The sequence below is a fragment of the Tyto alba genome, unplaced genomic scaffold (genome assembly GCF_018691265.1).
Source record: "Tyto alba isolate M040663 unplaced genomic scaffold, T.alba_DEE_v4.0 Super-Scaffold_33, whole genome shotgun sequence".
NCBI lineage: Eukaryota > Metazoa > Chordata > Aves > Strigiformes > Tytonidae > Tyto > Tyto alba.
In genome coordinates, this window is record NW_024881308.1 from 7004482 (window position 1) to 7018112 (window position 13631).

The following is a 13631-nucleotide window of genomic DNA, read 5'->3' on the forward strand; positions in this document are numbered from 1 at the left end:
CTACAAACAGCGATTAGCATCTAGAATGTCTGAGACTTCCCTAGCACAGAATACAAGACCAACTGTCTACATCTGCTATAACCTGTTTTTATACAACTGCTTGTGACTCCTTGGCTTGCTGACCACTAATTTTTAAGCATGTAAATAAAAATCACAGTATTTTACTCAAACATGGTTGTTTAGCATGTGAGTACAGCTGACACTGAAAGCACTTTTTTTAAAAAAAAAAAAAGTCTTGTGGGGAGATGAGTGTAAGTCAAATTATTCGGTCTTCAATTTGCTAGGTTTTGACAAACATTTATTAATGCAAGTCTCAGCAACAAATTTTTTTATTTCAGTATTTTCAACCAGAAGGAATGTTATAGCTCTACACCACAAAGCCTGTATGATACACACTTGTTTACCCTACTTCCACGCTGCTTTATCAAACATAGTCAGAACAATCTGTATAGATGGCTCCACAATCTCCACTTCTGAGACAGCGCGGCCCAAAAAAACTGTTAGCCTGCTACACTCCCCCTAAATTATTCCATCTGTAAAGCACAAATAATAAAATATATTTTTGCTTCTAAGAGCTTCACTTATCTGCAGAAAAATAGAACTGCTTAAGAGTGAGCCAGTTAGATTATGAAAGGGCCCAAGCACACACCCGCACATTCTGGACCTCCCAACAAATTTGTGAGGAGGAAGCATTTGCAATTTGATCCAAGTAAAAAGGAACCAGATACCATTCAAGGAAAGGAGATTCAACCTATCCAAAATACTGAATGCCTTCTCATTCTCTCCAGAGCAGGATGAGGAGGATAGAGCTGTAGCTATGAAACATTTCTCTAACTACCGTGACACATTAAGAATGAACCTTCCAAACACTGCAAAACTTCAGAAAAAAAACCAAAAAGGCTTTTTTTTTTTTTTTTCCCCAAAACTTAGTGAAAACAGCACACAGAGCCTGAATATCCACAGCACAAACCAAAAAAAAAAGGGAGTTCATTTGATCTACAGTGCTTTTGTTAACGTATTCAGAGACTTTAGTGCATTCTTTTTAGAACTAAGCTCAGAAACTATATTCCATTTTTAATTTTATTAGAAAACTAAACTGTATGAGGCAAAGAAACATTTGATCACACAACAGTAAAAACATGGCACTGACAAGGCATTTAACCCAACCATTATCACAAACTCTGATTCAAGATTCTCTATTGCTTTCAGTCAAGTATACATCATTTCTGCCATGTGAGACATTTTCTTGGGAATATATAAGTAGTATTCCATGTATCCAGAAAGATCTTCAATAGTCACGTCATCCACAAAGGCTCGAGCTTGCTCAGAACAAGATCTAGGAGAACCTGATGAGGCTGTCCCACAAGGGGATCTATTTTGAAGAGACTGGGCGTGGACTCCTAGGACTGCCTTTTCGCATTCTGACAGGACGCTCCGTAAGCCAGAGAAAGAGTACACTTCCATGGTTCGCCACTGCTTGCACTGGCATTTCTTGTCCGTACAAGGGCACTGCTTGCCGTTGCTAAGCATGGATAAGGACTGGAAATCCGAGGTTTGGCTAGAATGCAAGCTAGTTTCAAAGGATGAGGAGAGAGTCAGGCAATTCTCTCCCGACTTCTCCAAAGGCTCTTCGGCGGTGAAAGCTTCCAAAGGTTCAGTTCTGTCATCACTGGCCTCAAAGTGAGCATCGTGCCTGTCCTTCGTACCGTGTTCTGCTGTAACAAAAATGTCTGAACTGATACTACTCTTTGACGTGTCTGCCTGGGTTTTGTGTTTCAGCTGGTTGTTGGCTTTCATATTGCAATATGTAAACTTGGGAGGATGCAGGACAGGAGACTTGGAGCGTCTGCGACGTGGGACTCTTGCCGATCCTCTGGAAGGCTTTCTCACACACCTGCAGGGTTATAACAGGTGAGCAAGTAGGTAACTCCAGAATCTACACCATACCTCACTAAGCTCTAAAATGTGGCTAAAACCATTTTTCTGCTTAGAAAGATCAGGTGACTGGTCACTTACAACCTCTGACAGGAACACTGAAGGAGTCTGAAGAAATCAGGGCTCCCCCAAAGGAAAGACACATACAAACAACCCTTATTTAAAGCTATTTCCCCCCCCAAATCTTCTATGTTAAGCAAATGACACTTTGTTATCCCAAACTGTAGCGCAGAACCTGGATATCAGTTGGAGCTGCTGGCAGAATTGTGCTGAATATCCAGGTACTTCAATACAGAAATAAAATAACCCAAGAAAGAGGTGAAAGGCATTGCAAAGGTGTAAGACTTGAAAAAAAGGACTTCTGAGGAAAGTGGTAGAAAAGAAAGTTTTAGGTACCCTCTCTAAGAGAAGAGGCAATATTGGTTTTAAAGTCTTTGATGAAATCCCCTTAAAAAACATTGTATCAAAGAGTTATGGTAAAGTTTTGTAATAAAAATGAGAGAAAAGTTATGTTGAAGCAACTAATTACAACAACTTTCATCGGGGAGTATGCAAGTGTTAAAAGTCTCAAGCCAGCAACACGTGCACAGCACAGTGAATGGTATGTTTTACCCATGCCATGCTTCCTTTGAGCAGAAAGCCTGTTGCTTGGCTCCATCCGTGGCTACTCTTATTGGTGTTCTGAGGATCGTCCCATCGCCCACAGACAGAGCTGCAATACATCTGAGAAAAAAGGGAAATGCTGCATTACACTAGTGCCTGAACGTACTGCTTCAGAGCTCTAGCCTCAGCCTATTTGCTTTAGATGCTTAGCTAAGACATTTAAGTTTGAAGCTTTTACTTCCTCTATAGCCAGTGGTTAGAAACAGGGTATTACAGAGATTCATCTAACTGCTCTTACTATACTGGCCTCAGTCAAGTGTCTAAAGATAGGTGAGATGAAATGAAAGGAGGCCAAAATGCCCAGAGGCTGATGTCATGCCCTATTTGTACCAAAATAACATGTTAAAGGAATGTAAACTCAGGTTCCAAATGTTCTTGTCAGACAATAGTTGTTAAAGATAGACTCTTACTCATCTAAAATGCAAAGTCAGGAACCCATAGCAGCAGGCTGAGGAGTCAGTGGAGAAATGGATGAGGTACAAAAGACAAGGACAAATTACTAATTTGTTTCTCATTAAATTTCCCAGATAAACATGGAATGAAAAAAACATGTCCCTGGAGATCCAGACAACAAACATAAATGCCTCAGCACGTGAATCTGGATTTATGACGGCTGTATGTGTGATCTGGAACACAGGACAGGAAATCATAAGAAGCAAGACTGAAATTCTAGCAGAAGAGTCCAAGTACGCTGCCCAAAGTTGATCTTAAGGGATTAGTCACAAGACTTGAGCTGTTCAAAACACATGCCTGCGAAACAAGATCTTTTTATGCCTAAGAAGATATCATCAGGAATCAACCAGAATTCCACATAGCCTGTCACTGGTAATGCATCAAAAGTGGTATGCTTAATAAGCATAGTTCCTTGTCAGAGAACAGCTATTTTTTTCCACATTTAACAGAAAACCTACTGAAGTAGAGGAAATGAGTAACAAAACAAAATGTATTTTAACATGCAGAGGAAGTAATGAGTTCATAGTAAGGATGGCTATGGAGATGAATTCTCAAGGTAACGTTAATCATCAATATGATGTCTTCTCTCATGTCTGTGAATTCCCCAAAGACTTCAAGTGAACTATCTCTCAAAGTGTTAGACTGCGTAATTTTATTAACTCTTACTTTTAAGGAACATGCTTACACTACATATTATTGGTATACCCACTGTGTTATGGAATAAGATTTTAGTATAAGAATGTCTGCAGACATTTTGTTCTACAAAATCCCCTGAAATCTGAAACTATCAGTGCTCATATTTAGCCTGATGATTTCCAGAGTGGGCTCTTCAGCACACTACGAAGCGATGGTGCTGTCCTGACGCTTTCCAAGCAAATCTTTGTGCACTATAACAAAGGCTGATAAACGTTGCTGAAGACACCACCATTCACATGAATGGAAAAACAACTTCTGTATCACACAAGTGACTTCGGTTACCGCAACAGTTAAGACTGGGTTCACTGCTTTAGGTGAGTCATTTCATGTTTTCATACTGTCACTGTGTAATTTCAGTTGGATATTGTGTCAAAATTAGTCAGTAATAAAGTACTGCTTTGCCTATTATACAGTTACGATGACTGCTTTTCACGTGAAGCGATGAAGTTGTCTCCTCTTGGGGAGTAAGGGGCCTTCCACCAAATGACATTTTCTTTGAGATTCAAAATAACAGAAGACAAATACAAATATGCAATGAGAAACTGTCAAACTGCACAGTCCTTTTTGTTGCTCGCTTACCCTGCTGCATCCACTCTCAGCTTTTTGAAAGCTGTTTGCAGACTCTCTTCCTCTTCATCTTTAGTTTCCAAGTCCATCGATGGGCTCTCAGAGCGTAACCAGTTGTGCCATACAAACTAGAATACAGACATGAGGATCCGACGCTGAGGCCTAAGCACTCGCCGGCCCCCCAGCCCCGCGCAGTGTATGGGGCAGTCCCCCCGCCCCCCGCCCAGACCCGCCCGCTCCTTTTCCCCGTCAACCCCAGGCTCTGCCTTCCGCCCAGCCGCGCGTCAAACACAACGCGGCGCGCGGTTTCCCCCGGGCGAACAGAGCACACGCCGCCCGTCACCCAGCGGAGCTCACGCCAGTCACGGCTCCCCCCCCGCTGCCCCGGGCCCCCCCGGGCCGTCACTCACCGGTACCGCCCGGGGCGGGGGGCGGGGGGGGGGGGGGGGGGAAACGCGGAGCACAACAGGAAGTGAGGTCACCGCCCTCATGGGGCCGCGCATGCGCGGGCGCGCTGCCCGCCGAGCCTGCGCTCCCCACCGCCCCGCCCGCTGCGGAGGGCGCGTGCGCGAGCGGTGCTGGCCCCGCCCCCGCCCGGCCGCCGTCGGTTCCAGCGGGGGGGGGGGGGGGGGGGGGGGGAGAGGGGGGGCCGGGTCTCGAGTCCCGGCGGGAGGCGGCGGGGCCGGGCCCCGGGGCTGAGCGCGGTGAGTGCGGGCGGCGGGAGCGCCTTCCTCTCGGCGGGGCTCCTCTGCTCGGTGGGCTGCGGGGGGAAACCGCGGCGGGGATTGCGCTGAGTCACCCCCGCTGTGGGGGCGTGGGGGGGGGGGGTAAAAAGCCGGTGCGGCTGGGCCCGGCGGCTCCCCGGGGCTGCGAAGCGGCGGGGGGGGGGGGGCCCCGCGGTGCCTCCGCGGCCCTGCGCGCTTGGCCGCCGACGCCCCGGCGCTCTCGCCCCTCGCCGAGCGCTTGTGCACCGCGGCGGGGGTCTCGCCGTGCCCCGAGCTGGGGTCGCGGTCCTGTGCTGCTGGGAAAGAGCTGGAAATAAGCCGGGGAAGGATGGAGGTGTATTTTCCGAGGGGGCAAAGAACAGAAGTTTCAGTGTGGTTTTCGACACAGCGTTAAACTTCGGTTGTTTTTCATAGTAATTCTTTTTCTCTTCGTGCTGGTGTTCCTTAAACGCTTAAGCTTGTACTGAGTTATCGCAGAGTGAGTGGGTTTTTATCTGAATAGATTCTGCATCATTTGAGGGCTTACTGTGTCGGTGATGAAGGGCAGCATGATAAAATATTTAGTCTAAAATTGGTAGTGTGTTTTGGATAAGGTACAGTGATTTAAAAGCACTTTACGCTCATCCTCTTGTTAAGGTTATATAACACAGAAATTTGATGTTTCTTAAAAAAAATGGTTGTAGGCTGAATGTTTTATTTTAAAGAATCTTCTTTTTGGGTCAAGGAAAAAAATCTTACTGAAGTAGGGACCATATGTTTCAGCAGAGCAGTAGTATTTAACTAGGAGAGTATATAAAATAATAATTTGCTCAGATGAGCATCATGTTGTTAATCTCTATGTTAGCTTCCTCCCCTCGTGTTTACTTGCTGTCTGACTCATTGGACAACGTGTGCCTTGAAGTTGTTATGATGCATTATCCTTCTGCGTGTGTCATAATAGCCGTCTGCCACACGGGCGTCCAGATGAAATCACAGCAAAGTGAGCAGCTGGAACAACACCAGGGAGAGCTGCCACCTCCCACTGGAATGAGGTGCTGAGGAAACAGAAATTACTGCTCTGTATCTGCATAAGTAACTGAGCTGCAGAGGTTTAGATTATTCCCCTCTATTCGCCGAGACCTTTTATTTTTCCATGCTGCAAAAAAGCTGGTGCTTACTTGATAAAAGTAGTACTAATGCGGGGGTTATTGCTGTGTCTTTAGGTAGAGCTAGTACTCTGTGTAACAAGAACACACTTATAGGAGCTTTTATCATTTGCTGGGTTTGGATAGTTACCTTTGTCATAGATTCTTAGAGCTTCAGGAAGATTCAAGAGTCACAGAATGGTTGGGGCTGGCAGGGATCCCTGGAGGTCCACCCTGACTGCTCAAGGAGGACCATCCCGAGCTGGTTGCCCAGGACCATGTCCAGGTAGCTTTTGAATATCTAAGGAGTGAGACTCCACAGGGCAGCGTGTGTCGGTGCTCAGTCACTCTCACAGCAAAGAAGTGTTTCCTTATGCTCAGACAGCACTTCCTGCATTTGCACGTGTGCCCATGGCCTCTGGGCCTGTCACTGGGCACCACTGGGAAGAGCCTGGCTCCTTCCCCTTTGTACCCACCCTGCAAGTACTTATGCACACTGGTGAGATCCTTCCTGAGCCTTTTCTTCTCTTGACTGAACAGTCCCAGCTCTCACAGCCTTTTCTCATAGGAGAGATGCTCCAGTCCCTTCATCATCTTAGTGGCCCTTAACTGGATTCTCTCCAGCATGTCAGTGTCCCTCTTGTAGTGGAGAGCCCAGCACTGGACACAGCACTCAGCTGTGGCCTCAACAGTGCTGAATAGAGGGAAGGATCAGCTCCCTCAAACTGCAGACCAGGATACCGTTAGTCCCTTTGCCACAGAGGCACATTGGTGGCTCATGTCCATCTTGGTGTCCACCAGGACCCCTAGGGCCTTTTCTGCAAAGCTGTACTGGCACATGGGCTTGTTCCTACCCAGGCACAGGCTTTGCACTTTGCTTTGTTGCAATTTGTGAGGTTCCTGTCAGCCCCTTTCTCCAGCCTGTTGAGGTCCCTCTAGTGTATCAGCCACTCATCCCAGTTTGGTGTCATCAGCAAACTTGTGGAAAGTACGCTCTGCCCCATCATTCAGATCACTAATGAAGATGTTAAACAGGACTGGACACTGTATTGACCCCTGAGGTACACTGCTAGTTACTGACCTCCAACTAGACTTTGTACCACTGATCACCACACCCTGGGCCCAGCCGTTCAGCTGCTTTTCACTCCACTACGCTGACTGGTCATCCAGCCCGTGCTTCATCACCTTTTCTGTGAGGGTTTTGTGGGAGACGGTATCAAAGGCCTTACTGAAGTCCAGGTAGAAAATACCCACTGCTCTCCCCTTGTCTACCAAATCAGTCTCATTTTAGAATGTTGTCAAGTATGACAACTTTGTAATTTAAAAAAAAAAAAAAGAAAAAAAAAAAAGAAAAAAAAAAAAAAAGACTAAGAAGACTATCTTGTCACAACCTGTACAGTGTGGCCAAAGGCTCTCACAGTAATGGCACCCACACCAAATGGCCCTGTTTGTGCAGAAGCAGTAAAGTCAAAAGCACTAAATGAGACCAGCTAATAAAAAATACTGAGCTTGAGGTAGTCTGGTGTAGAACTGAGACTTGCCACTGTGTGGTTTCTGCCCAGCGAAAGCAAAGATAAGGAAACAAACCTTTATCAAATGTGTATTTAGTGGAAGCATGGCTGGTGTAGGATGTGCACATGATTGCAGAACTGTAAGGCACTGACGAGCATCAAATTTAGAAGGATTTGAGATTTCTTGGTAGCTAGATTAAATGATGGCCAGGGTAGATTTGGAAAAAAAAAAAAAAAAAATCAGCCCATGTTCATCAATTCCTTTTTTTACTTAAAACAAGGCTTACTGTTTGCTGTTTGTATTCTTATTTGCATTTGTGCTTGTTCAAGAGCTGATATCAGAAAATGTTAATAGCTATTTGCAATCAAAATACCATGCTCTGATAGGATTGTGTAGCCTTTGCTGGGATCTAGACATAAGATCAAAAAATTTTGTTTAGCTAAAAACTATATCTTTTAGGAAAAATCTGTTGGTTTGGGGTTTAAGTGTATATGTAACATCAAGTCCTAAAGTTGGAAATAGCAGCTGTAGAAAGTCAACTGTTTCTAATGGTGGTGTTCCTTCTCACCTTTCACCTCTTCTGGAATTATTCTGTTAACACTGTAAGACAAATGAAGGAGTCCGTCTAGGCTGTAATGGATGTTCAAGACGCTACTGACACCAAATTTTACTTTAAATTGCTAATTCACCTATGCAGTTGCATAAGAGACTGTCCCATTCTTGGGTAGCATAAAGCTTGTTCTGAATCAACTTTCAAAAATGTTCTACTAGAATGACCTCAGCTTTGTGCACTCAGTGAGCTATTTTGAGTTTATTTTCATGTATTATGATGCTGCTGAGCAACTAATGTTTTTAACAAGATTCTTACATTCATGTCTTTTTTCTGCCTTTAGCAGCACGTGGTAACTGTCACCTTCTGGCCATCCCAATAATGAAAACGGAAGCTAAGGATGGAGAAGAGGAAAGCCTGCAGACTGCATTCAAAAAGCTAAGAGTTGATACAGCTGGGTAAGTAACACCACAGGGAGGTACGGAGTTAACATGTTACAAATGGACTTGAAGGGAACACCCTTGCTGTTGATTTTAAAAGGATGAGGTAATTGCAAAAGGTTAGGCACTGAAGGCTAGTCAAACTGAAATAGTCACTAGCTGTAGACTTTGCTTCTCAAGGAATTGTAATTTGTTTGATTGCTGTTATCTCCCAACAGGCTTGAAGCAAACCTAACGATAGTCAGCAGTTGACAACATGCTTGAAATTAATTTTGGCATGAATCTGTCTGCCAGAGGTTATGTCTGTAGCACTAGAACTCTGCTACTGAAGTTAGCATATTGTCAAGGCTCTGAAGGCCTGTCATGAGAATAAACTCCCATCTTTTCCCATGAGAGAAACGTTCTTTCCATGTCAGTGAAGGAGAGCATTAGATTCAGTGCATGATTCCCACACAAACTATTTTCATTGCTGTCACTTACAAGTTTCTTATTTATAACTAAAATCACTAAATGGGAAAGGATGCCTTTTGTGTTGTCTTGTTTTGTGGGAGCTCCAACATGTGGCACTTACCCTCCCTGTCCCGGTAGCAGAACACAAGCAGCGTGTGTCTTTGTTGGAGATGATCGATTTTATCTGAAAAAAAAAAAAAAAAATGGCTTCTATATAATGTTTTTTCTGCTCACAAATGTGCACCATTACATATTACTTTTATAGTAGTGTTTCAGTAAGCTCTTGTCAGTGATGCAGTTATGCTGGTAACTGAAATGAAAGCGTAGGTAAGGCAGTATGTAAATATCGATAATTAGAATTACCATAGAACTTAGACCATGAGCAGGTGGGCTTCTAAAGTTAATTTTCATTTAAGTAATTAAACTCATTAGAAATTAATAGCTATGCAAATGCCTTTCGTTTCTTCAGTACCTCTAGTCCCACCCCCTGTCAGTCATACTTAATTACTTTGGAGTTTTTACTATTGACCTTCAGTTTTCTCTGTGTTCGTTGTCCTTTAAATGGAAAATAGTATATGTTTGGCTAATAGTTCGGACTCTATTAAATATCAGTTAACCCTATCCTAGATCAGTGTGTGGGGACTTATTTTCGCTTTTCAGGGAATCTGCCCTGCTTACAAACTAATTTAATACAGGATTTGGAAAATAATTTCCTTGTGAATTCTAGTGTAATATGTGAAGTCACAACTGGAAAAATTGTTCTTGGGATTATTACAGCTCCTTGAAAATGGGAAGTTGGGATGAATTTATAGCACCAGGAAAATTATAAATCTTCTGAGGCCCCTGGGTTGAATAGAAGTTGAAGATTTGACACAACTCTGTTGCTCAAGTGATTGAACTTGCATTAGTATGAAGAGTTTTAGCTTATGTTGTCTAAGACAGAGGCTTAAGTGTTCTTCTGTTAAACAAAGTCTATTTATGTCCAAAGAACACTTATTTTTAGGAAAGAATGGCTTATTTGTCTCTGGAAAAAGAGATGTGTTTCTCCAGTGATGGTGTTTTTCCCTTCCCCTCTCCCCGGAAACTGAAATATAGCCCTTGTGTGTGTTTTATCATTGATGTGCGAAGTTCAGATTTTCAGTCTAGTTGCTGAATGGCTTCATATTTGGGAAAGAGTCTGTTTTACAAACTTTTGAGATAGGAATGTGTAAACACTGTCCAAATTGGGTCTTTATGGGCAGGTCTTTTAATAAGTATTGTAAATGATTTGGAGCAATCTTTTCTGGGAAAGGAGGTTTCATAAGTTTTTTTCATATTCATAATGCTAAGCAGTCGAGGCTGTTAACTTTTCATTCTGTCTTTCACAGATCTACTGCTTCTCTCTCTGTGGGTGAAGGGACAAGTCCAAGAGCACTAGTTAGAACAGTGGCAGATGAAACCAAAGCTAAGAATGTGTGTACTTCTAAGGAAACCTGGCATGGGTAAGAGGAACTTGGAATTATCAAACTACTTCAAATGATACTGCATTGAAAGGGAATTTTAAATAGACAAAGTCTGTAGTAACTGCACCCCTAAACAAGGGACCCAAATTTTCTTTATGAAAGGACTATTTAAAATACTCTACATGACCTTTTTCCGTTCATATGTGACTACTATTCTTATTTACAATTATGTGAAGTGAAAGGAAATTCTGTTCAGCTATAGGTTGCTAAACGTGTTAGCTGTTTCTTGATATAAATGTGAACTGCTGGTTTTGAGTTGGACAATCATGAATGCATCTTTTTCAATTGCTGTTGGACATTGCAGAAGCTGTCACTATGCCTTGGGAAATAGACTGAAACGAAGAATTGGTTTGTGGAGTGTCTACGCAGAACTTTGTGCTCATTTGCTACTGAAACAAAACTACCCTTTGCCCTTGATTCATTAGTTCTGTACTGTCTTCTTGTGCTTTGTCCTTCTCTTAGAGATTATATTGTCATGGCTCATATGCTTTGCTCATTTTCTAACCTTAGAAGCATGTATTTTTAGTTTCATTTCTCAGGTGTTCCTTTTATATTTTATACAGCTGCTTGTCTAGAGCAAAGTCAGATTCCAAGATAGCAGAATACTCTGAGCTTAAAGCTCTTGCATGCAATATAGATGCAGTAGAGATTTTGTCCAATGTTATTTGTAGTCCAGCAATAATTCTCTTAGTGAATCTTCACTCGCTTTTATATCTTTCCCTGGTAGGTCTATAAAGAAGCCTTCCAGAGGAGTTGTGAGAACCCAGCGTCGCAGGCGTTCCAAGTCTCCAATTCTTCATCCTCCAAAGTTTATACATTGCAGCACAAAATCTCATTCCACGTGCAGCCAGCTAGTGCACAAGAGCCAGATTGATGCCCAGGACGACGGCAGTGGGTTTGGGATGCCAGTTCCAAAGGAAGCTTGTGCGCACGAACGATGCAGTATTGCTCCTGACGCTGGCCAGACAGGAGCTGATGTTGAGTCTTTGGGAGCTCCTGTTATGCAGTCAGCGTCAGAGAACAGAGAGGACAGCTCTCCAGCTGCCATTTCTCTAGCATCCAAAGCAAGCCTAAAGACTACGGAGCTTTCCGACTTTCAATCTATGTCCAAGCTGAACACGAATAAGCTGTGTGCATGTGCAGATAGAGCCTGTCAGTGTAAACGATGGCAAGACATGGAAGTGTACAAATTCTCTGGCTTGCAGAACACCCTCCCACTGGCACCTGATAGAATGGTTTCTGAGGATCATGCCCAGTCTTTGCCATCAAGAACTCCCTCAAGTTCTCCACGCTCCTGCTCTGAGCAAGCCAGGGTCTTTGTGGATGATGTGACTATTGAAGATCTTTCGGGATACATGGAATATTACTTGTATATTCCCAAGAAAATGTCTCACATGGCAGAAATGATGTACACCTGACAACAATGAGCACTAAAAACAGGAGGGTGGGTGATTTAAATCTGCCCTCTGTCACAGTCATGTGAGATACAACCCACTCCCTGCTCACTGTGCTTGCAATAAAAACACTTCTTTGCATTTTAACTAATGTTCATTATTTAAGCTGGACAAACAGTTTGGCTTAAGCATTATAGTTTAAGCTTGGAATAGATGATGAAGCAAACACGGTGAATGTGTTTAGAGTATACCTGCATGTACTTAAGAGACCTAGCACTTAGGAATTTCTACTTTGTTTTCAAAGTCCTCCTGTTTCTTTCAGTTTGTTGGAAGAGAAAAGTTCTAGATTGGTTGGTGATTAGGGCTCTTATTGTGAGAAACTTGATGTAATTCAGCTTCTTTGAAATCGCTTTGATCTCAGGTTGTTAACACTTGTGTTTATGGATGCTTGTGCCTCTGATTTTATTTCATAAAGGAGTGACCATCTCCTGTCCTCTTCTTGGTACTGTTACTACACTAGGAAAATTCAAGAGACAGAGTTGTCTTTTCTTGGGTTAGAGGCATTGTTGCTCCTTTGTGCCTAAAAAGTCTTTATTTCTGATCAGCTGAACAGGCATCCTCCTGCCCTATCTTTGATGTTAATGTAGTCAGATGCTCTTAGGTTAACATTACATTTGCTTGCAAGGTTGCCTGATAAGAAAAGAAACTTGGATGGCCAAAGCAAGATTGTTTCAAGAGGTTATTCTGATCTCTGCAGTGTTGGTGAAGGGAAAATATAAAACAGGTGTAACTTCCTGTTGGACATTCAACAAGCCTTAGAGACTTGTCTGCAGCAGGAGAAATACCCTGCTTTCTTCAGGGGGATTGCTGCTTCAGTTAAGCAAAGGAAAAATGAGATGATGGACTCTGTTCAGTGTGTTTTTAATGAAGGCTGAAACAGCATTTGCTTGTTTCAGTGGTCTTAATTCATGCACTCAGTTTTTTGGGGTGTTATTTTGTTTTGTTTTGGGTTTTTTTAAGTTTTGTTCAGCCAGCTCTGTAACACCAAGTATAACCTTTCAAGTATTAAGACTCATAGACTTGAGTGAACAATTGTCAGCTGCGCAGTAGGGAAGTCTGGAGCACTGTTTTCTTTCTCGTCTCCTCCAGTCTTTTTACTAAAACATTGTCACTTTAGATGCCTTGTCCAGCTTTGCATTTTCCTGAAATTCACTACCTCAGCAACAACCAGCTTGCCATACTTTGCGTGCATCAGCACAATCTGTCTTCTACAAATATGTGTATAGCAAAGGAGCATCCTATCAAATAATATGATTTGATGAGAGAGAGATGAGTTGTGTTAAGTTTATCTTTACCATTTGCAGTACCCAAATTTTTCTGACCTATAAAGGCTGGAGAAGAAATGTAGACAAACATTTCCCTGCAAAATCCTTTGATATTACTCAGGGGTTTTTTTGGCATTTCTGTGGCAGTACCAATTATCTTAGAACTAAGTGGCCATGCAAATTTAGCTGTTTTGCCAGTTCTGAAGTTCTACCCCTTGCAGAGTGTACTTGGGTCCCACATCTCCCTTCCGTTTCCTTGCTCTTAAATAGCTGCATTTCTGCCACCTGTGTTCTG

General features: G+C 43.1%; 2 protein-coding genes across 4 annotated transcripts; one reads left to right on the plus strand and one right to left on the minus strand.

The window, feature by feature from the left end:
• Positions 1–313: 313 nt before the first annotated feature.
• Positions 314–4801, minus strand: LOC104356274 (oxidative stress-responsive serine-rich protein 1). Of its 2 annotated transcripts, none has more exons than XM_042801268.1 (4): positions 4725–4801; positions 4327–4442; positions 2548–2658; positions 314–1894 (listed from the first exon to the last, which is right to left on the minus strand). In XM_042801268.1, exons 2-4 carry the CDS (start codon positions 4401–4403, stop codon positions 1210–1212), a joined length of 873 nt encoding a protein of 290 aa, XP_042657202.1. In that variant the 5' UTR covers positions 4404–4442; positions 4725–4801; the 3' UTR covers positions 314–1209. The 2 variants fall into 2 exon arrangements, with proteins under 2 accessions (XP_042657202.1, XP_042657203.1); XM_042801269.1 differs by lacking the exon at positions 4725–4801 and adding an exon at positions 4672–4692.
• Positions 4802–4976: 175 nt separating this feature from the next.
• LOC104357515 (oxidative stress-responsive serine-rich protein 1) lies at positions 4977–12158 on the plus strand. Of its 2 annotated transcripts, none has more exons than XM_042801228.1 (4): positions 4977–5018; positions 8569–8683; positions 10483–10596; positions 11345–12158. In XM_042801228.1, the coding sequence occupies exons 2-4, from the start codon at positions 8607–8609 to the stop codon at positions 12033–12035; spliced, it is 882 nt and encodes a 293-aa protein (XP_042657162.1). In that variant the 5' UTR covers positions 4977–5018; positions 8569–8606; the 3' UTR covers positions 12036–12158. The 2 variants fall into 2 exon arrangements, with proteins under 2 accessions (XP_042657162.1, XP_042657163.1); XM_042801229.1 differs by having other exon boundaries at positions 4995–5018; positions 8572–8683.
• Positions 12159–13631: the final 1473 nt, after the last annotated feature.